The sequence below is a fragment of the Oncorhynchus gorbuscha genome, linkage group LG12, assembly GCF_021184085.1.
Source record: "Oncorhynchus gorbuscha isolate QuinsamMale2020 ecotype Even-year linkage group LG12, OgorEven_v1.0, whole genome shotgun sequence".
NCBI classification, from domain to species: domain Eukaryota; kingdom Metazoa; phylum Chordata; class Actinopteri; order Salmoniformes; family Salmonidae; genus Oncorhynchus; species Oncorhynchus gorbuscha.
The window spans coordinates 18,135,916-18,159,994 of record NC_060184.1 but is presented as its reverse complement, the minus strand read 5'-3'; the positions used below and the strand labels follow the sequence as shown (position 1 = coordinate 18,159,994).

The 24,079-nt window shown below is 43.4% G+C and overlaps 1 protein-coding gene across 6 annotated transcripts in view; it reads left to right on the top strand.

The window, feature by feature from the left end:
• The window catches only part of LOC123990631 (collagen alpha-1(XII) chain-like), a 94,889-nt gene that overhangs the window by 8,054 nt on the left and 62,756 nt on the right, over positions 1 to 24,079 (top strand). For 5 of the 6 annotated variants that reach the window (XM_046291275.1, XM_046291278.1, XM_046291277.1 and 2 more), the window contains exons 4-17: positions 15 to 158; positions 793 to 852; positions 2,583 to 2,843; positions 3,029 to 3,193; positions 4,057 to 4,230; positions 4,462 to 4,752; positions 4,870 to 5,472; positions 7,202 to 7,480; positions 7,590 to 7,865; positions 8,824 to 9,096; positions 16,482 to 16,751; positions 18,186 to 18,452; positions 18,875 to 19,067; positions 19,201 to 19,325. The exons of the other annotated variant lie outside the window; for it this stretch is intronic. In XM_046291275.1, coding sequence (XP_046147231.1) covers positions 15 to 158; positions 793 to 852; positions 2,583 to 2,843; positions 3,029 to 3,193; positions 4,057 to 4,230; positions 4,462 to 4,752; positions 4,870 to 5,472; positions 7,202 to 7,480; positions 7,590 to 7,865; positions 8,824 to 9,096; positions 16,482 to 16,751; positions 18,186 to 18,452; positions 18,875 to 19,067; positions 19,201 to 19,325 — 3,381 coding nt within the window. The remainder of the gene's footprint in view (positions 1 to 14; positions 159 to 792; positions 853 to 2,582; positions 2,844 to 3,028; positions 3,194 to 4,056; positions 4,231 to 4,461; positions 4,753 to 4,869; positions 5,473 to 7,201; positions 7,481 to 7,589; positions 7,866 to 8,823; positions 9,097 to 16,481; positions 16,752 to 18,185; positions 18,453 to 18,874; positions 19,068 to 19,200; positions 19,326 to 24,079) is intronic. 6 annotated transcript variants of the gene reach the window in all.

Here is a 24,079-nt window from a genome sequence, read left to right as displayed (position 1 = left end):
TGTTATTTCCATAGACAAACCAACAAAAGATTTAACCCTCCCTGCCACAACCACTAAGACATCCATTACAGACCTTACTCCAGACATGGACTATGTAGTAACAATCATCTCATACTCTGGCTCAGAGGAAAGTTTGCCCACCTCAGGACAGCTCACAAGTGAGTCACTTACCATCACATCTGGTACATGTATTATCTTATGAAGACTACTGGTGAATGAAGTGAGTCACTTACCAATACCCAGGTTGTGTCCAAAATGGCACCCTATTCCCTATGTAGTGTACTACTTTTGACCAAGGCCAATGGGGAATAGGGTGCCATTTAGGATACAGACCCAGCTTCTTATTTAGTCTAATGATGAATGATTCAGACTGTATAGAGAGAGGAATGACAATTCATAGGTCCTAACAGGCAACCCCACCTCCCAAGTCTAACAGTGATTAGAGTATGCTGTAATGTAATATGGACTGCTTCACGGGGAAGCCTCTTTGGCACCGGCCCTCTGATTCTACAGTCCTAAGCAGCCCAGCCAGGGTCTTTAGGGATTACAGAGAGAATTGCCGCAACTAATTGCATCAGTCCATTATAATTTGGGAGCCGGCTGCTTGCCTGCTCGTTGTGACCGCAAGTGGATTAGAGGTTATTAGAGACACCCACATTAAATCTTTCACAATGTCTATCTTTATGTATAAATTCGACAATATGTTTACTTAAAAAATGTTTCATGCTACTAGCTGATTCTTTCAGTAGTTTGTTTGACTCAAGTTTTACTCTATTTAATCTTGTATTTCAGTCCAATCAAGTGGCACAGCGCAAGGAGGTCCCAGGAAACCACAGGTCACAGACTCTGTCAGTAAGTCCATTGCCTGCTTGGCTTTTTCTGACACTAAACAGTTAACATTTTCCAGTTTATTCATAGGCTACAATCTTTTTTATTCATCTTACTGTGCCTGGGCTCTTTCCATTGATGTGTGGTCAACAGTCATTGGAGGGTGTTTCGACATGTTATTCTATATACATCTAGAAAAATATTGGTAACTAAGTTGGTAAGCTGCCTGTCATAGAGCCAGGCTGTCAGTCATGCCAAGTGAGGGAGTTTGCACATGTTCAATGTGGTGGTCAGGGGTGTGGAGCTAACAGCTGTTTCAGGGGGTGCAGGGCCTCTGGTGTTGGTGCTGAAGAGTACTGTAGCCTGCCCGGTCCTGAGACAGCCAGGCTGAGAGAAGTGGAAACCATTACAGATACAGCTGTTTACAAGAGCAATGTGGCCTCCCTACAGATGATGCATGCTTACTGCTGCTTGGGAAAACCCCTCTCTCTGACTTTATTCCTATCCAGAAAGACAGAGCTGGAAAATATCCTCCAGGGTAACCAAAGCTATTCAGTCACTGTATCTTATGTAGTATTCCCAAAGGAGCACACGTTGTGGCTCTGGTCAAATGTAGTACACTACACAGGGAATAGACTATCCACTATGATGGCTTCTATCTCAAAGTACCACCTTAGCTTGCAGTAGTTAAGTACATCAATCTGATTATTGCCGACTGCACTTGATCTGTTGATGCCACTATCGCTAACACCGTCTTCTGGTCTAGTGCCGGTGGTGTATGTCCTCCAGCGTGTCAGACAAAAGTCAAATGAATAGCCTGATGAATACAGTGACTATTTTGGTAGTGACAATGGTATCCTGTCAAAAAAAGATGGCAATAACAAACATTTTTCATTGCATTCACTCTTCATCACCTTAGTGTCATATCTGACATATATGAATTGATATTCCATAGTTCCTGTGTAGTATACAAGTTTTAAGAGGGTCATTTTCATTGTACAATAACGATATGCATTTTGCAAAGGGGAAAAAATGCTGGACTGCAGTTTTCCCCCGGAGGCTACTTTTACTGTTCGCTGGAACAGTCCTATTATTGAGTTGTTACCCCTTTGACCACAGAACTGCCTCAATTCATCAGGGCATGGACTACAAGGTTATGAAGCGTTCCACAGGGATGCTGGCCCATGTTGACTGCAATGCTTCCCACAGTTGTGTCAAATTGGCTCATTGTCCTTTGGGTTGTGGACCATTCTTGATACACACGGGAAACCGTTGAGCGTGAAAAACCCGGCGGTGTTGCAGTTCTTGACACACTCAAACCGGTGCACCTTGCACTTACTACCATTCCCAGTTCAAAGGCACTTACATTTTGTGTCTTGCCCATTCAACCTCTGAATGGCACACATACACAATACATGTCTCAATTGTCCCAAGGCTTCAAAATCCTTATTTAACCTGTCTCCTCCCCTTCATCTACACTGATTGAAGTGGATTTAACAGGTGACATCAATAAGGGATCATAGCTTTCACCTGGATTCACCTGGTCAGTCTATGTCATGGAAAGAGCAGGTGTTCTTAATGTTTTGTATACTCAGTGTATACTTGACCAACAGCACACTTTACTCTGTTTTCTTTGCTCAATGATATGGCTTCTGGGAAAAAAAATGTGTCTTCAGGTCAAATTGTTTACCTCTTCCATTTTTAAAAATGTTCCTTTCCCTCGCTCCTCTCCTCTACCACTCCTTCTTTCTCAGAGTGTTCTTACAGTGCTATCACAGATCTGGTGTTCCTGGTTGATGGTTCATGGAACGTTGGAAGAGACTTTAAATACATCCGTAGCTTCATCTCTGCCATGGCGGGAGCCTTTGAGATTGGGGAGGACAAGACCAGGGTAGGTGTGGTCCAGTACCATACTGATACCAGGACAGAGTTTAACCTCAACCAGCACATGAAACGGGGCGAACTTCTCAGAGCCATCAACACACTACCTTACATGGGTGGCAACACCATGACAGGTACCTAACCCGTCCCATCAGTACCTGGTTACACTCTCTTATACAATGCATAATCATATCATTACCTCTTGCATAATACTAACTCACAAAGCTGTAGTTCTTTATGAATAACTCTTTGCAGTTGGTAGAGTGAATCAAATGAACAATGTAATAACTGAAAGGGCTGTCATGCCATTGTGTTACAGGCGAGGCCATGGACTATCTGCTGAAAAACACATTCACTGAGGCAAATGGTGCCAGGAAAGGCTTTCCCAAGGTGGCCATGATTATCACAGATGGGAAGTCTCAAGACCCTGTGGAGGCGATCGCCAAGAAACTCAAGAACATGGGGGTGGAGATCTTCACGTTGGGTATGTGACTACAGGCTACCTTTCAATCATCTAACCCTGTTGATGTGTTACATTTAAGAAATAAGGCCAGAGGAGGTGTGGTATATGACCAATATACCATGGCTAAGGGCTGTTCTTATGAACGACGCAACACGGAGTGCCTGGATATAGCCCTTAGCCGTGGTATATTGGCCATATACTACAAACCCCTTAGGTGCCTTATTGCTATTACAAACTGGTTACCAACATAATTAGAGCAGTATAGATACATGCTTTGTCATACCGATGGTATATAGGGTCTGATATAACACAGCTGTCAGCCAATCAGCATTCAGGGCTCGACCATCCAGTTTATAAATACTAATAATCCTGTCTATATGTATTCTATAGTCATGAGAGTAAGTTGAAGTATTCATATCACAAAGGAAAGGAAGAAAACTAAGAAACCTACCAGCTAGAATGGTATCAGATGGGGTTTCCACATGTTGCCCACGTTGTCATTCTTTCCAGCTAAAGTCATGACATGGTTCTATGTTCCATAGTGAATCCAGCTGGTTCTTCTTAAATATGGAAAAGAAGGAGAGACCTCCTGCTTCATTTCATATATCTTTAGATCACTTGTTTTACTCAGCATTTATAGCACTCAAACCTAAGAAACTATAAAACAATAATTCCTACATTCTGGATCATTTTCATGTGCCGTCATTGACTTCATAGGGGTGACTTTATTTGGGCTTTATAGGTGTTGACTCCTATCTGTGAGTGAGTAAACCTTCTGAAACGGGCAGGAGATCAGAATTATAATGGTGATATGGAACATTTTCCTCAGTTTTATGAGGCCGTATACATTTTACACCCCTTTTTTGGTTCTTTTTCCAATTTAGGGATCAAAGGAGCAGATGATGAGGAGCTGAAACAAATGGCTTCGACCCCCTACAGGACACACGTATATAAAGTCTTGAACTTTGACCTTATCAAGGATGTGCAGAAAGAGCTCATTACCAATGTGTGCTCGGGGGTGGACGATCAACTCAACTCACTCGTCAGTGGAGAGGAAGGTAAAATGCTGTTTTAAGACTTGAATGTTGGAAGTGGTTTTGGCATGGATAACTTAGAAATGCTTAGAGATGGATGATCAAAACATTTCCAGGTGGTGAGAGGATGGGAGGAAGGTTAGCCTAGGGTGGCAGGGTAGCCTAGTGGTTAGAGCGTTGGACTAGTAAAATAAAGGTTTAAAAAAAAAAGTTACTTCTGTCTTGATTCATTTTTTGGGGGTTGTTTATTTACAGTTATTGAACCAGCATCAAACCTCCAAGTTGTGGAGGTGGCCTCCAAGTCTATGAGGGTGACATGGGACGCTTCCTTTGGAGATGTGTCGGGTTACAAGATCCAGCTGATCCCCATGATGGCCGGCAGCAAGCGCCAGGAGCTGTACGTAAGCCCCGGCCAGACCTCAGCAACAGTTACGGGCCTGTCTCCAGACACAGAGTACCAGATCAGCCTGTTCGCCCTCAAGGGCCTCACGCCCAGCGAGCCCATCATGGCCATGGAGAAGACTGAGCCAGTCAAGGTGTCCCTTGGTGAGTATACCCTACAACAATACATCCTTTGGTCTTTTAGTAAGGAATATGAATGTTATAGTCATTCAGTGTCTGATTTTGTCATGGCATGACAAATGTTTTTGTGTCCTCTTCTAGAATGTTCTCTTGGAGTGGACGTGCAAGCCGACGTTGTCATTCTGGTCGACGGCTCATACAGTATCGGACTGTCCAACTTCGCTAAAGTCAGATCTTTCCTGGAGGTGCTGGTGAACTCCTTTGACATCGGACCAGACAAGATTCAGATCAGCTTGGTTCAGTACAGCAGGGACGCTCACACTGAGTTCTACCTGAACACCCACCGCGATCTGAGCGCTGTGGTCAAGGCCGTCCGGACTTTCCCCTACCGTGGCGGCTCCACCAACACCGGCCGGGCCATGACTTACGTCAGGGAGAAGGTCTTCCTGGCCAACCGAGGATCACGGCCGAACGTGCCCCGCGTCACCATCCTCATCACTGATGGGAAGTCATCCGACTCCTTCAAGGACCCTGCCACCAAGCTAAAGAAAGCGGACGTGGAGATCTTTGCCGTGGGCGTGAAGGATGCCGTGAGATCTGAGCTGGAAGCCATTGCTAACGAGCCCGTGGAGACCCATGTGTACACAGTGGAAGACTTTGATGCTTTCCAGAGGATCTCCAAGGAGCTCACCCAGTCCATCTGCCTGAGGATCGAGCAGGAGCTCCTCAACATCAAGAAGAGAAGTGAGTAGTACCCTGTCTATATCAGCATAATGGAGCCACTGTTGTTAGTCAGTAAACCCAGGCCAAGTGTACTCAAGTCAAGCTAATAGTGATGAGATAAAAAAATTATATAGTTATATATCGGGATACTATTTTTGACAATATATTGTATCGTATTGTTTTGACAATATCGCAATATTTATTTTGCGCTAGTTGGCTGTACCTGCACCAAAACTCCAGTATTTTTCCTTCATAGCTTGTTCTCCATCTTCTTTTTAAATAGGGAGCTCATTTGTTTTTAGCACTTATTTCCATGACTGATCAGAACTTGTTTTTTCATCCTCTCTCTTGTCTCTCTGCAGCAGACATATGGTGAACAATATGTTTGGAACATTGTATCGCAAAAAAATCACAGTATTGGATCGCAATACATATAGAATCATGAGAATAGTGAAAATTGCAATACATATCGTATCGGCACCAAGGTATCGTCGTAAATAAGAATTTGTCATTGTAAATAAGAATTTGTTCTTAACTGACCTGCCTAGTTAAATAAAGGTTAAATGAATACAATTAAAAAGTAATTACAAAAATGTTGATAATATAGTATTGTGACGTCCCTGGTAATTCCCAGCCCTACAAGCTAATGGTTTTACACAGTAAGTAAGTTAAATTCCTTAGCCAAAGAGAACATCTTGCAAACAATAAATATTGGGGATATTTATGAATGCCATAGATTCTCACAGTAGATAATGGCCCAGCACCCAGTCTTACTAAGTCTAAGATGTTTATGGAAGTGCTTAGAGAAAGTATTTTTGCAATACTAAAGTAAGTGCTAGCATTCTTTGAATTACAGTAGGCAATGTATCTTGTTTCATATGATTCATATGCCAAGCTATTTACACCAGAGTGGGATACACTGTATATAAACGGATCAATGTAAAGCTTACACTTTGCACAGTATCACACAGCTCCATATGGCAGTAGGCAGAGAAGTTTTCCAATGTATAACTTACATCCTAAACATTGGTCAGTTTTCAGGTTTTTGATTATTTCTTGATTTTGAACAAATAACATGTTTTGAAATACCATATACTTGGCTCATTTGATTAATTATGGCATAATTGTTCACCTTTTTTACAATTTTTTAGTCAATCAAATTTTGATCAACTGCTCCTTTTTGGACATTTTGGAGGGAATAACTCTTGAAGATAACTCCACTCTACCTTGGCCTTGATGGTCCTTGACCTGAGAAATAGAAGACAAAATACTATGAGTATACAGCATATGCTTGCAATTACTTCTGTTTTGTCACAATACCCTTTTCCAAAGATGTCATCTTCTGTTTACCAATGTGTTACACACAACCTCTTGCTCTCTCAGGGTTAGTAAGAGGACTCCCGTGTGGAAATATAATGCCAAATACTAGTCACTCTGCATTACATTGCCAAAAAGCATTCAGCTCTGCCAGTATATTGTGCAACTCACACAAGGTTTGATTACCTGTGACATAATCTTTATATAATCTTTATATACGAATCTATTATGACAACATGGAGTACCGTAAACATAGAAAACAATACAGGGATTTTCACTAATGGAATATAGATCATGTTATTGTGTTTTTCAGGTTCCGTCTCAAATGGCACTCTATTATTCTCTATACAGGTCATTACAGGAATGAAGGTGCCATTTGGGATGCATGCTGAGTGTTGTGACCTAATGTTTAGTCTTCTTCTATCTCCTGAAGGCTTACTGCCACCAAGGTCATTAACGTTCTCTGAGGTGGCCACCAGGAGCTTCAGAGCTACCTGGGAGACCGATGTCTTCAACGTCCTGTCCTACCTGATCCAGTTCAGACCGGCTGCTGACACCAACGGGGACTTTGTGTCCATGTCTGTGCCCGGGGACACCCTCACCGCTTTGCTGCCTCACCTCACGCCCGTCACCCTCTACGAGGTCAACGTCTTTGCCCAGTACGCCCAAGGAGACAGCTTCCCTCTGAATGGATTTGAGACCACACTAGATGGTCAGTACCATCAGACCAACAGATACCAACAGAGAAATAATTTGAAGCAAATGCCATAACTTCTGTTTTAATATTTGTATGACCTCTTACCCCAATATCTTTATCATAGAACAAGGAACAGTGAGTAACCTGAGAGTGTCCGAGGAAACAACAGACAGTTTCCTGGTGTCGTGGGCGCCGGCACCAGGAGCGGTGGTACGGTACCGTCTGACCTATGTACCAGTAAGGGGCGACAGCGCGAGACTAGAGACAGTCACTGTCGGCCAAGAGACCACCATCGTGCTGCCGGAGCTCAACCCCTTAACGACGTACCGTGTGACGGTGGCTGCAGAGTACCAGTTAGGCACTGGCGGAGAGATGCAGATCGATGGCACCACCAAAGAAGGTGACTAGGCATCTGCTTATGAAACAGTCACACTGTGCTTGCTTAAAGGGATAGTTTTTGGCAATGAGGCCCTTTATCTACTTCCTCAGAGTCATATGAATTTGTGGATACCATTTTTATGTATCTGGGTTTAGTTTGAAGAAAGCTGCTAACTAGCATTAGCGTGATTGCTAACAAACATGACCGCCCACTTGACAACTTCTTAGACAATTACGCTAGCTATTTAAGACATTTCAAGCTGGCGAGTGACGCTACGAATCAAACTCGGTTACACTTATCGTCAAGGTGTGTGAACATGCCTATTGCATCAAACCAGTGATAATTCTTTCTACTTTATGATCTACTGAGCTAATATTCTACCAAATCTTACTGTGTCATTATATTTTGGCGGGAAATCAATGGAAGACATCACAAAGGGGTTAGCCTCTAAGGGGGATATTTTTTGATACATACCAGAGGTCTATGTGAGTGTGTGTTTGTGGTGAAATGTTGATCAGAAATGCAGGAGTTTACAGCGCCGGAGCCAAAGGAGCAAAGGAGGCTGACGGAAAAATGAACCAAAAATTACTCCTATTCACCACGGCAACCCCATTCTTCTCAGTGATTATCAGCACTCAAAGCAGTTCCAGCTCCTTTAAATGAAGCAGCTGTTTGTTTAAAGGGGAGAACGTATCCCAGCCTGTGGCTCTTTCTCATCCAGCACCCAGCTGACTCCGAGATGGGTTTATGTTTTGTCCTCAATCCTCTTTTCAATGATGCCCTTGTTGTGCTATTCACCGTGTACCTTTCCAAAAACCTTTATATTACTTGAAGACTTGTGGTCTTTCCAATCTGTCTAGTGTAATAACAGACACCCGAGTTAATTGGTCATATGCCAGAACCTACACTGTGCCCAACAACTTCAACCTTGATTGACTCCTCATTGACAGCGTGTCTTTCCCCGCCTCTTCTCTTTTAGGGCAGGGATCTCCACGGGACCTGCGGGTATTCGACGAGACTATGTCCACCATGAAGCTGTCGTGGGCGGCGGCACCGGGCCGCGTTCTCCAGTACCGTATCAATTTCCATCCATCGGCGGGTGGCGAGAGGAAGGAGGTGTCAGTGAAGGGAGAGAACACCAACGTCCTCCTGAAGAACCTGCAGCCTGGCACTGAGTACGACCTGGCCGTCAGCGCACGCTACTCCTCTGGCCTAGGAGACCCGCTGAAGGGGAAAGGAACCACACTTGAAGGTAAGCAGAACAGAGACTTCCCAAAATAGGTACATTGTTCTTGGACTGTATTGGCTGGTTTCTAAAATCATTTGTTATGGATTTTCTCCATTGACCATGATGCACCAGGAGGATAGGCTTAATCTGGGTCTGGGGAACCAGTCCTAAGTGTCAACAGCACAGTAGGCCTAAAACTCAGATCCTTTAGTGCTTGTATCTGTACTATGACAAAACCTGGGTCTATACCTGAATCATTGAATGGTGCTTTGAATAAAAACATGGCATTTTCAAAGTTATGAGTTGCTCTTCTGTCAGTTCTCAGAGAGATTCTTCAAAAAGCTGTCTCTTTAGAATGACAGCAATAATAAACAACCAGAGACAGAGAGAGAGAGGAGAGAGCGATGAGTCAGATATCTGGTACTCCTATAGCCTTTTTAGTAGCATTCAGCTCAACTCCATCCCTCTGGAGGCTGGTAATCATGTTGTGTGATTGTGCTTTGTCTTGGGGTCAAGCTGTTTTCTCCAGAGTGCTGCCACAATACCACAGCTACTGCATCACCTGATGAAATCACCAGCTATAGGGTGAGAGGTCACCAAGCTGAACTGTGTTAGGGCCAGTGCTAGTCAGCTAGTCAAAGCTGCTTCCGTGGGGCTTTGATCACACAGGACTGGTAGGGGGTGTGGGGGGTATGAAGTCATTCTTCTCTCTCCTCTCTCCTCTCGCCCTGTACCTTGTTTCTGAGGGCTTGCCTGTAATTTAATATTCTTGTCCACAATAATTGTGTCCTTCTGTTGCACTTCTGAGTGCAAGGAGTTGTGCAGACCTAGTTCTTTACTGTGGCCCACTTTCAATGAAATGGACTTTGAAGTGGCATCAGAGCTGCCATGAAGCAGAACCACTAGGCTCTATTAGACAGTTTTTGAAACAGTCACGCATACAGTACAGGCAGGAACAAAAGAGGAGTCTTGTACTGTGAAAATCTCAGCCTTTCGCCTTTTTCCACTGAATCCATCCCTTTTACATTCATTAAAAAATGACAGGAGCTTGACTTTAGCCAGCATTCCTTCCCCAGGATTTGGACAATGGTACATATTTGACTGGTCCTTGACTTTGCGCTGCGATTGGGAATGGCTCCTGGTCCCAGAATGCATCTCAGCCTGTCTTGGAGGTTAGGCTGATTGGGGAGGCCCGAGCCCCTGCCGGCCGGCTGACTTCTCCCCTGATGGACATGGAGTAGCAGGATCTCTGAGTTTGCTGATATAGCATCCAGGACTCTCAGCTTTCACTCCACCAAGCCAAGACACACTGACCACTTTGTGGTGGGCTTTTCTGGGAGGCTAGAGTTTCAACCACGTGTGGCTCAGTTGGTAGAGCATGGCACTTACAATACCAGGGTTGTGGGTTGTGGGTTTAAGTCCTACGTGGGACCAGTACGAATGAAAATGTATGCGCTCACTACTGTAAGTCGCTCTGGATAAGAGCATTTGCTAAATAATGTACATGTAAAATGTATCTTTAAATTATTTGTCAGGTCCTTAACACGTCCTGGACCCGCAGCTTGCATTCCAAATGGTTCCCTATTCCCTATATAGTGCGCTACTTTTGACCATGGGCCAATGGTGCACTGGTCAAAGGTAGTGCACTGTATTCAGTATGGTGTGATGTGCCCTAGGCCTGCATATGCTGCTGGCCGTTTCTGTGGAGCCTCCAGTATGGCGAGGAACTCACTCCAGCACAGCTCACCTCAAGTCTCTGTTGCAGAAACGATGACAGTCTAGATGACCTGGACTTCACGTTCCTTCTATTCTCACACCAAGGAAATCAATTGAGTGAGCATACTGTGCATTTCCCTCTAATTCAGTCTGTTGATGTGGCAGGAGGACAGAATAATTGTAACAAAACAAATGAAAAGTGCTGAGATGATGAATGTGAAAGACAGAGAAGGCATATGGAAAGTGTTACCTGTGAAAAACCTTCAAAGCTGCGTGTATTCTGGCCGCCTCCATACTGAGCACTTACCAGCCACTTCCATCAGGGAGGGGTGATGATGTGGAGCCAAGACTGTGCTAGGAATAAAAAATAACCAAAAGGATGCATCATGGGAATTGAATCAACGATGATCATAAAGGTTACAGGCCAAGTCAAGAGGTGGTTTATTCTTACTGTGACTCAGGTTCTGTAGTTAGTAGTAGTTGTGTAACTGTCCTCCCTCAGGATATAGCCCCTGAGAATCCCCCCTCTCGTTGGGATGAATGGTTCCCCCTTTTGCCCCTCTCCTACGGATGTGGGATCTTAATTTGATCACTCTGTTGGCAGAGAACTTTCCTGCAGTGCAGGAAATGTAAAACTTGTAGTGTATTTGAGGTTTGAAAATGCTTCTGAAGTGTGTAATTTCCATGTTGAAACTCCTACAAAAATGTCCATGAAATACTGTATAATCCACATTATAATTCAAATGTCCTGTTGCTGCAGGATTATTTTCCTGCTTTAGCAAACCGGCTCAAATTAAGATCCCACATTTGTATCTGGCATTTGTCAATGTTTATAAAGGTTTCAAGCTGCTGTTGTCTGACCCTTAGGGATGTCATTATGATGTCATTAAAACAAACCTGCAGTGGGCAGACTGCATGGCTTTTCAGCACCTACACTCTCCCTTCCAATGGACCAGGGTCTAAAGAACATGATCCCAACTTCAAATATAAAGCTACAGTTTATTCTGACTGCGGTACAGAACTTTAGGCTCTTTTGGCTTAATAGTATTAGTGCTGGATGTGAACGCACGGCAGATTTTATCCCTAGGCTAGAGTTTTGTCTTGAGCGTAGGACATTGCAATGTGCTTGAAATTTCAAGGCTATTTGAAATGTAAAATGCATGAACAAAATCAATCCCGCCAGATGTTGTGAGGCAACAGGGAGGGGAAGATCAAATAGACAGAACAATAGTGTGTATAGTTTGTTACGTTTCAATAATTGATTCATTTGAGTGGCTTATGCAGGCAGCCATAAAATCACATAGTTGTTTATTCAGAAAATATTCCAAGCCAATGTAGTGTATATTCTTTGTAGAGAAATGGAAGGATTTAGAGTAGTGTTTAAAAGAAAGGAAGAGAGCGAGTGTGAGAGAGAAATGGAGAGTGCTTGGGAGAGAAAGGGAGACGCTTCGAGTAGGGGTGTTGAATTTACTGTGGTTTTGTTCAGTTTCTCTTCATGATGGGCGATGGAAAAATGGGGTTGAGTGTGTTTCAGGTCGGGCTGCCGAACAACAGATTCCATGCGAGAGCTGTCTGGCCTGGGATATAGACAAAAACTTACAAAAATTAGCTTGTTCACAGATAAAAAATGACCGTGGAGGGGTCCCAGCTAATAGAGGCTGTTGAATCTCTGTGGTGGAGACGAAGAACCTGCCCATGTGGACCGAGGCAGCACTTGTGCAGTAAAATGAAGGAAATTTGAATTGATCCAGGACTGGAATGGGTTGCTTCAGAGCAATATCAGGTTTGATAGATTATTTCTGGCGTGACAGTTGGAAAGACTGTTCCTGACATCAGACACAGCTTACTTGTTGATCGATAAAATGTAACACTTGCTTAAAGTTAAGCTCTCTCTCCTTATGACTTTGAGTTAGAAAAAAATAAGTATTTTATTTCCCCCTGAAGTATATGTTTATGTTTCAATATGAAAGAGGATACATGTTCACATGTTGATTTGATGGGGAACCAGACGTTTGCATTTTTCGGTTAGCTTGTTTGGTTTCGGTGGAAAGACTGAATAACAGAAGGCATATGGATGTGAGTCAGAATCTGCCTCACGTACTTGTGGTGACAGGAAATAGCCAACAGTAATTGTGCTCCTAGAATTACTCTAGAGTCTGTCTCAGACCCAAACTACTAGAAACCAAACAGAGGGTTTGATGATTGCATGACATGTAATCTTGTACCTTGGGAGAGTACTGGCTGTGGTCCACTATAATCAGTAGTAATACTGGCTGTGGTCCACTATAATCAGTAGTAATACTGGCTGTGGTCCACTATAATCAGTAGTTATACTGGCTGTGGTCCACTATAATCAGTAGTTATACTGGCTGTGGTCCACTTTAATCAGTAGTTATACTGGCTGTGGTCCACTATAATCAGTAGTTATACTGGCTGTAGTCCACTATAATCAGTAGTTATACTGGCTGTTGTCCACTATAATCAGTAGTAATACTGGCTGTGGCCCACTATAATCAGTAGTAATACTGGCTGTGGTCCACTATAATCAGTAGTAATACTGGCTGTGGTCCACTATAATCAGTAGTAATACTGGCTGTGGTCCACTATAATCAGTAGTAATACTGGCTGTGGTCCACTATAATCAGTAGTTATACTGGCTGTGATCCACTATAATCAGTAGTTATACTGGCTGTGGTCCATTATAATCAGTAGTAATACTGGCTGTGGTAAATCAGGAGTCATACTGGCTGTGCTCCACTATAATCAGTAGTTATACTGTCTGTGGTCCACTATAATCAGTAGTTATACTGGCTATGGTCCACTATAACCAGTAGTAATACTGGCTGTGGTCTACTATAATCAGTAGTTATACTGGCTGTGGTCCACTATAATCAGTAGTTATACTGGCTGTGGTTAATCAGGAGTAATACTGGCTGTGCTCCACTATAATCAGTAGTAATACTGGCTGTGGTCCACTATAATCAGTAGTTATACTGGCTGTGGTTAATCAGGAGTAATACTGGCTGTGCTCCACTATAATCAGTAGTAATACTGGCTGTGGTCCACTATAATCAGTAGTTATAATGGCTGTAGTCCACTATAATCAGTTGTTATACTGGCTGTGGTCCACTATAATCAGTTGTTATACTGGCTGTGGTCCACTATAATCAGTAGTAATACTGGCTGTGGTCCACTATAATCAGTAGTAATACTGTCTGTGGTCCACTATAATCAGTAGTTATACTGGCTGTGGTCCACTATAATCAGTTGTTATACTGGCTGTGGTTAATCAGGAGTAATACTGGCTGTGCTCCACTATAATCAGTAGTTATACTGACTGTGGTCCACTATAATCAGTAGTTATACTGGCTGTGGTCCACTATAATCAGTAGTAATACTGGCTGTGGTCCACTATAATCAGTAGTTATACTGGCTGTGGTCCACTATAATCAGTAGTAATACTGTCTGTGGTCCACTATAATCAGTAGTTATACTGGCTGTGGTTAATCAGGAGTAATACTGGCTGTGCTCCACTATAATCAGTAGTAATACTGGCTGTGGTCCACTATAATCAGTAGTTATACTGGCTGTGGTCCACTATAATCAGTAGTTATACTGGCTGTGGTCCACTATAATCAGTAGTTATACTGGCTGTGGTCCACTATAATCAGTAGTTATACTGGCTGTGGTCCACTATAATCAGTAGTTATACTGGCTGTGGTCCACTATAATCAGTAGTTATACTGGCTGTGGTCCACTATAATCAGTAGTTATACTGGCTGTGGTCCACTATAATCAGTAGTTATACTGGCTGTGGTCCACTATAATCAGTAGTTATACTGGCTGTGCTCCACTATAATCAGTTGACTGTGCAGTGGACTATCCATTACAATATCAATATGCCCATTGGCAGAAAGTGAAGTGTTGTAATGTCTAAATGCTACTCTCTCAGTTTTCTTGTTTAGTTGGATCACATTTTGTATTATTATCATAAACAGACAGACAGATCTTAACCACTCATTTTGTTTACAACCCCCTCATTATGCGTTGTTTTACCTCTGTTCAATTCATGACCAACAAGGCTGAGGGTGTGTCCATTGGTCGTGTTCTTTTTGCGTCGCAAACATACGTGTCCAATGTAACAGATACAATGGAGATCTTCACCGTCGTTCCCAAACCCTCTACTGAAACTGTCATCTCTATCTCCTATAGTCTACTGGCTCTGAGCAGCACAAGATCCGTGTGTCTTATTGCCGTAACATATGCATGGAAAATTACATTTGGTCTTGTTTTGTTAATCAAATCTATATGTTATGGCAAAAAGGCTTCCCTTGTCTGCATTATCAAGTTTCACATTTTTAATGTCACGTGCACAAGGAATGCCTTTCTGGCAAGCTCCAAACCCAACAATGCAGTTGGGAAAAGTGGTGAGATCACACAAGATGACCGTTCTCTCCCATAGACCCATAGCTCCTGTCAGTGCCCTCCCTCCCTCCCTCCCTCCCTCCCTCCCTCCCTCCCTCCCTCCCTCCCTCCCTCCCTCCCCCCCTCCCTCCCTCCCTCCCTCCCTCCCTCCCTCCCCCTCCCTCCCTCCCTCCCTCCCTCCCTCCCTCCCTCCCTCCCTCCATTCAGTATGTGAAGCAGATGTGTACTGTGGTGGAGCTTTAGTTTATTGGGAGTCTCCTATATGTCAGCTGGGCTCATATCTCACGGTGAGAGACATGTTGGTAATCCTAGTTTAGCCCTCTGAAATGAAGGACATCAGGGTTCAAAAGGGATCCATTACTGCAGGTAGGGCAGCAAAATTCCAGGAACTTTCAATAAATTCCCTGGTTCTCCAGAAATCCTGTTCTGGATTTCCTGCTTCTTTCCTTTTGATTCCAGGAATCCTCCAACTGGGATTTCGGGAAAATCAGGGAATTTATTGAAAGTTCCCAGAATTTTCCAACCCAACCTGCAGGTACATGAATCTATCTGTGAACCGAATGAATTAGTTGCACCACAGATTACTGTGTGGTCTCTCTGTTTGGGTAGATTACTGTGTGGTCTCTCTGTCTGGGTAGATTACTGTGTGGTCTCTCTCTCTGTCTGGGTAGTTGTGTGTATCTGTGCTGCTCTCCTGCTCTCTAGTCTTTTTAACTATGACTAACTGTTCAACTATTTGTTTATTTGGATCCCATTAGCTTTTGCCGAAGCAGCAGCTATTCTTCTTGGGGTCTGCAAAAAACACAAAACATGACAAGTAACAAAACACTGATACACTGATAGACAAGAGAAGTCACACAAATTTCGAATATAACTATATACAAACAATGCAACAAAAAATTATACAAACTATGCTGTCCTCTGGACACAGTTTCAATAGTTTATATTTGGAATAATCCAATCAGTCCAGATGCTGTCAGACAAATGTCTTCTGAGCTACGGCAGGGGTGTGGGGATCTGTCAGAAGCACTGATAACTACGTATGTTGTTTGCAGAAGTGCATACGATTTTTGGTTCTAAGCACCCTTTTTACTTGTTTACACAAGAGGATTTAGTGTTGAACGCCTTCTTTTCCTTTACTGAGCAGTGTTGATCCAAATAGTGTGTTGGCACGTTGACTGAAAATCAGCAACCAATCACTGTATCCTGTATCCTCTCCCAAATTCTTACCCTGAAATCAAATCTGTTTTCTTCCATGTTTGTTTCAGAACTGGGCTCCCCCAGGGACCTTGTCACCAGCGACGTGACGGACACCAGCTTCGCTGCGTCTTGGACGGCTGCCCTTGGGAACGTGAAGATGTACAGCATCCGCTGGAAGTCCATGTACAGTGATGAGTCAGGGGAGAAGATGATCCCTGGAGACGTCACAAACACCGTGCTGGAGGGCCTTACCCCTGAGACCCTCTACCAGGTGTCTGTCCTGGCCTCCTATGGCAGAGGAGATGGAAGCCCGCTGACTGGACAGGAGACCACTGATGGTACTACTGTTTATTACACGTCATCCTCTGTTCGTAATGTAATCCTTGGTTAGCCAGCATCTGCCTCGTCATTTTATGCCGAAGACCGATCAGTTCTCTCTCCAACTCTGCTCGCCCAACCCCTCAGAATCCTTGGGAAAGTGCTGGCTCAACTTCCTGCTTCCTTTCTTCTTGATCTGTGCCACTGACTTAGTCTGGCAAGGAAACCTATGTGTTAGATTTCAGAGATGGACACAATGGGTGTGTCCCAAATGGAACCCTATTCCCCATTAAATGCACTACTTTTGACTAAGACCCACATGTATCTGGTTGAAAGTAGTGCACTAAGTAGGGAATAGGGTGTTATTTGGGATGCAAACAACGTCTCATCACTGCTAGGGATTAACAATATCACTGAAGTGGTGTTGTTAGTTGCTGAGGTTTGGAGGTGTACTTGAATGGTTTTGTAGATCTGTAGAACAGTTTGAAACTCTCTTCGGGCCATCACATCAATTTTCATGCAATGGCACTATGGTATACCAGTGCCAAAGGAAAAAACTTCTAAAAAATGATAAAATCCCATCCAAGTGCTCATCATCGTCACTCTCTGAAACCCTTTTATCTTGGTGTCGGGTATTGTGGAAAAGGGCCATTTCTAAGACTCCCTTTTAAGCTGTGGTCTGCAGTGGAAAACTGGGGGTGGTGACAGTTATGATGCATTATGTGTTCTAAAATCTAAGATAACGTCACTTTTGTGGAGGGAATGTTTTAAATTTGTATAATGCATGTGTGCAGCGCATGGCTTAATATGTCCTGTATGCTGCCTGTTAGGGTGCATGGGAGCAGAATTTAAGACAGGCTCAAATCGACCACACATCCCCCTATCCTACTCATGCACACATGGGAAATCATATTGATGGAAATTTCTTCGAACTCTTGAGGAACCAGTGTGATGGTTTGAATAGACATGTAGATATGGAAAGCCATTTCGTTTATTGACTCTGGCAGGCCAAGTCAAGCACATTTTGAACAGAATACATTCTTGAGAGATCCTCAGGAGGCCTCGCCTCTTTCAAATCTGTGCTTACCTCGCTACGTTCGCACAGCGGAACCAATGGATCTCCAGTAACAGTGTCACAGGTCCATTCAGGTCAAGCAACACATTGGGAAGTTGGAGGCCAATATCAGTCTGACATTCTTTCCTGGGATCATTAAGTGTTTGGAAGGATTGACTTTGGTTTGACTAGTCTGCTTGCAGAAATAGTGGAACAATCAGACCTTTTGACAGTATAGTACATGGAGCTTAGCTCTATTCAGAAAGGGAAAAGGGAAAGTTAAGATTACCAGATTTGGGGATAAGAGCCTAACTCTCTTTTAGATCGTTTTTCTCAGCATCCCTGTGACGTATCGAAGGGTAGATGTTTTATGAAATATTGCCCTCCTCTCTGTCCTTAGTGTCTGCTGCTGCTGAGGCACTTACTGTGTCCGACGAGACTGAACGAAGCATGAAGGTAAAGTGGATGGCCGCGCCGGGTAAAGTCATCAACTACCGAGTGACCTACACGCCCACCGCTGGGGGCAAAGAGATGGTCGCTAGGGTTCCCGGCACCTCCACCTCCACCGTGCTGAAGCGCCTGACGCCCATGACCACCTATGGCATCAAGGTGCACCCCATTTACAAGCGGGGAGAAGGAAAAGCAAGGCAAGGAGTAGGAACGACACGTACGTTGGTGCATAATTCAACCCCATGATATGAGACACAGTAGGACACACTATGGGAGTATTGTAGGTGGAGAAGGTGTCTTTTCACTAACAAAACCTCAGACACTTGGTTAATACAGAGAGCTTACCACTAACACATGGCATACCATTGGGTTCTAAGACACTGGAACTCCCTGTATAGTGCACTACTTTTGACCAGAGCCCTATGGGCCTGGTAAATAGTAGTGTACTATAAAGGAAATAAGGTGCAATTTTGGACGTAGACTAGGACTTGTAATATGGACTAATAAGAAACTGACTGGAATGTGTGTTGGCTGATCTCAATGAAAAAAAGACTAGTGTTGCCAAAGTTGAAGTTATTACGTTATTACTTTTCTTCCATGAATTTGAACTGATTTTCCTATTTGTCTGTCCTCTTGTAGTGTCACCTTACAAAGCTCCCAGAAACCTACAGACCTCAGAGCCCGGCAAGAACAGTTTCAGAGTCTCCTGGGACCCAGCTCCAGGAGATGTTCGTGGCTACAAGGTCACCTTCCACCCCAGTGGCAATGATATCGACCTGGGAGAGCTGCTGGTTGGGCCCTATGACAACACTGTGGTGCTTGAGGAGCTCAGGTGAGACACAGGAAGTTCTATCTTCAGACAGAAAGTTGTTGGTGTTGTGACATTGATCAGCCATTCTTAGACGGTTACATAGGACATTGTGAGGATAAAAGTAACTTTAAATCTCACCTCTCCATCTCATCAGGGCCGGAACAAAGTACTCTGTGACTGTGCTTGGAATGTTTGATGGAGGCCACTCTGCAGCACTGGCTGGAGAGGAGAAGACTACCCTCTCCGACGCCCCCGATTTGCCATTGGAATCTTGGAACGGTAAAACCTTACAATACCATAATTTAACCGACTATAATACACATATGTACAGACTTAGGATGCGTCCCAAATGACACCCTTCTCCCCACATAGTGCACTACATTTGACCAGAGAAGAGGGCTATATAGGGATTAGGGAATAGGGGGCCATTGGGATGCAGCAATAGAACAGCCACAGATTGAACAGCCACTCCGATAGACACACGGACCAAACCACAGACACAGCGTCCCAGCCCCAGCCCCTACCTCTGCTCCCACCCCCATTAGAGCAGAGGAGGGGTCTTCCCACTGTGAGAGACATGGTACTAATTATCCCACTAGTGAATTATGTGTTTGTCTAAACTAATCAACATCACAACCATTAGAATAACACACCACATTATACATCCATTGATTATAATGAGTACTAATCATTTATAGCTGTTTGGCTTTAATGGGCTTTTCTGCCTCATATCATGTTAAGACTGTGATGGGGTGTATTGATAAGTGGGACATTGATATTTTCATGATTAACTACGGCTGTTTTGACCTCCTTTTTCTTGCTCCAGTGCCAGTGAAGGACTAGTCAGGTTACACCCCCCCCCACCCACAAACGTTCAGCATGCCAAACCTATTACGTTGCTGAAATTTCTCAACACCGTGCCCATTTGGCCCAGCAGCCATATTGTTTCATCCCTAATACTTCTTGACATGCAAAAGTTAATATTTCCCATTTTTACATCGCATAAAAAGTTAGTATAATGGAAAAAAGTTTCTCTGCTTGCAATTAGAGATGTTTTTACAACCAGGAGATTACGCAGTGCCAACCGGGCTGCCGTGGAACAAAACTGCATGCGGCTAGGAAAATGTTATGTTTCTCATATAAGACCCCAGAGAGAAAGCTGGTGACCCTGGGCAGAAATTAGTGTCAGTAATGGGGAGCAGACACACTTGACACACTGTAACAGACTGCCCACCGCACCAGTCGGAGCAGAGCAAGGGATGTTCCAGTCCACCATGCACCCAGACCAGACCTTGGACGCACACGCACACACCATGGGCGTTCACCGCTGACACTAAAACTACTGCAGTAGTTTGGCCCTAGAATTTAATAATGACCGAGCTAGTGTGGTTATAGGGTGGAATTATTATTATTTTCTCCCTGGCTCAGAGGGTGGAATAGCCCTCGTGGTACTGTATATATGTATCCATAGTGACTGTATGTGGTAGAGCCAATTAGAACTAGGATGAAACCAGTGGTGGAAAAAGTATCCAATTGTCATACTTGAGTAAAAGTAAAGATACATTAATAGAAAATTACTCTAGTAAAAGTGGTCCAGTAAAATACTACTTGATTAAAAGTCTAAAAGTATTTGGTTTTAAATATATTTTATTATCAAAAGTAAATGTAATTGCTAAAATATACAAAAATAAAATATAAGTATATTCCTTATATTAAGCAAACCAGGCCGAACTATTTTTTCAATTTTTTAACAATTTGCTGATAGATGGGGGGGGGGGGGGGGGGGGGGGGGGGGGAAACACTCCAACACTCAAACAAAGCATTTGTGTTTAGTGAGTCTGCCAGATCAGAGGCAGTAGGGATGTTGTCCAGGGATGTTCTCTTGATAAGTGTGTGAATTGGAACATTTTCCTGTCCTGCTAAGCATTGAAAATGGAATGTGTCAGGGAAAATGGATGGAGTAAAAAGTACATTATTTTCTTTAGGAATGTAGTGAAGTAAAAGTGAAAGTCGTAGAACATATAAATAGTGAAGTACAGATACCCCCCCAAAAACCACTTAAATATTTTTACTTAAGTACTTTACACCACTGGATGACATTATAAACAGACTACAGAATGAATCACTCCTTTAAATGACCACATACTAGCCAGTCACCATAGATAGATGAATCTATTTGCTTTATGTATTTGCTTAATGTGACACTGTATCCTGTGATGCATTCTAAACAACAAAGTCAGTGTCATCTGTTTTTTATCAGATGCCTCTCAGACAGTGTACACGGTCTCAGTTGATGACATGTGGTTTTGTTGATGAATGTCTCTGAGACTTACACAACCGGTCCAAAGTCTTAGAACACCTTCTCATTCAAGGGTTTTTCTTTATTTTTAAAAATGATTTTCTACATTGTAAAATAATAGTGAAGATATCAACATTAAGAAATAGCACATATAGTAACCAGAAAAATTCTAAACGTGGATTTTATATTTGAGATTCTTCAAATATCCACCCTTTGCCTTGATGACAGCGTTGCACACTCTAGGCATTCTCTCAACCAGCTTCAACTGGAATAATTTTCCAACAGTCTTGAAGGAGTTCCAACATATACTGAGTACTTGTTGACTGCTTTTCCTTCACTCTGCGGTCTGACTCATCCCAAACCATCTCAATTTGGTTGAGGTCGGGGGATTGTGGAAGCCAGGTCATCTGATGCAGCACTCCATCTCTGTCCTTCTTGGTAAAATAGCCCCTACACAGCCTGGAAGTGTGTTGGGTCATATTCCCACTAAGCGCAAACCAGATGGGATGGTGTATCGCTGCAGAATGCTGTGGTAGCCATGCTGGTTAAGTGTGCCTTGAATTGTAAATAAATCACAGACAGTGTCACCAGCAAAGAACCCCCACACTATTACACCTCATCCTCCATGCTTTACACTGGGAAATAAACATGTGGAGATCATCCGTTCACCCACACGCGTCTCACAATGACACAGCGGTTGGAACCAAAAATCTCTAATTTGGCCTCCAGAGCAAAGGACAAACTTCCACCGGTCTAATGTCCATTCAATCAAATGTATTCATAAAGCCCTTTTTACATCAACTGATGTCACAAAGTGCTTTACAGAAACCCAGCCTAAAACCCCAATCAGCAAGCAATGCAGATGTAGAAGCACGGTGGCTAGGAAAAACTCCCTATAAAGACAGGAACCTAGGGGTGGCCAGTCCTCTTGTGGCTGTGCTGGGTGGAGATTATAACACAACATGGCCAAGATGTTCAAATGTTCAAAGATGACCGGCAGGGTCAAATAATAGTCACAGTGGTTGTAGAGGGTGAAACAGGTCACGACCTCAGGAGTAAATGTCAGTTGGCTTTTCATAGCCGAGCATTCAGAGTTAGAGACAGTAGGAGCGGTAGAGAGAGTCGAAAACAGCAGGTCCGGGACAAGGTAGCATGTTCGGTGAACAGTGCAGGGTTCTATAGCCGCTGGTCAAACAGTCGAAACTGGAGCAGCAGCACGACCAGTTGGACAGGGGACAGCAAGGAATCATCAGGCCAGGTTATCCTGAGGCATGGTCCTAGGGCTCAGATCGTCCGACAGAAGAGAAAGAGAAAAAGAAAGAGAGAGAGAATTAAAAGGAGCATACTTAAATTCACACAGGACCACCGGATAAGACAGGAGAAGTACTCCAGATATCACAAACTGATCCTAGCCCCCCTACACATAAACTATTGCAGCATAATTACTAGAGGCTGAGACAGGACGGGTCAGAAGACACTGTGGCCCCATCTGACTATACCCCGGACAGGGCCAACCAGGCCCATTGCTTGTGTTTCTTGGCCCAATCAAGTCTCTTCTTCTTATTGGTGTCCTTTAGTAGTGGTTTCTTTGCAGCAATTCGACCACGAATGCCTGATTCACGCAGTCTCCTCTGAACAATTGATGTTAAGATGTGTCTATTACTTGAACTCTGTGAAGCATTAATTTGGGCTGCAATTTCTGACGCTGGTAACTCTAATGAACTTTTCCTCTGCAGCAGAGGTAACTCTGGGGGTCATCATGCGAGCTAGTTTCATCATTGCGCTTGATTGTTTTTGCGACTTCACTTGAAGAAACGTTCAAAGTTCTTGATATGTTCCGTATTGACTGACCTTCATGTCTTCAAGTAATGATAGACTCTTTCTTGGTTATTTGAGCTGTTCTTGACATAATATGGACTTGGTCTTTTACCAAATAGGGCTATCTTCTCTATATCCACCTACCTTGTCACATCACAACTGATGGCTCAAACACATTCAGAAATTCCACAAATTAGCTTTTTAAAAGGCACTCCTGTTAATTGAAATTCATTCCAGGTGACTACCTCATGAAGCTGGTTGAGAGAATGCCAAGAGTGTGCAAAGCTGTCATCAAGGCAAAGGGTTTCTATTTGAAGTATCTCAAATATTACATATATTTAGATTTATTTAACACTTTTCTGTTTACTACATGATTACATATGTGTTATTTTATAGTTTTGATGTCTTCACTATTATTCTAAATGTAGAAAATAGTAGAAATAAAGAAAAACCCTTGAATGAGTAGGTGTTCTGAAACATTTGACCAGTAGTGTACATTAAGCCTCCAGAAAAGTGCTTGTATACCAGTGTTATTACTCAAACACACTGGTCCATTATATAATCAGATATACATTTTACAAGGGGCGATCCCCCAAACGTCGTTAAGCATCTATTTTTCCATGTTTCAATAAAGAAAAGTGGGTAAATAATTGTTTTCTCTTCTAACCTTTTTTCAATTCACAGACACCGTGGCAGATTGCATAGCTCGGTGTCCAAACGACTCCGTGCATCTGGGTCTTTTTGCTCGGCTGCAGGATGAGCAAGCATCAACCCCCTTTCACCCCCACAGGTGTCTGGTGTAGCAAATAGCGAGCACAGCAGGAATTTGCAGTAACTCTGGGAAAGAGGAGTCTGTCGTATATCATCTGTCAGCAGGGTCGGTCTAGTTGTTCAGGGCAGGGGACAAACCCAATGA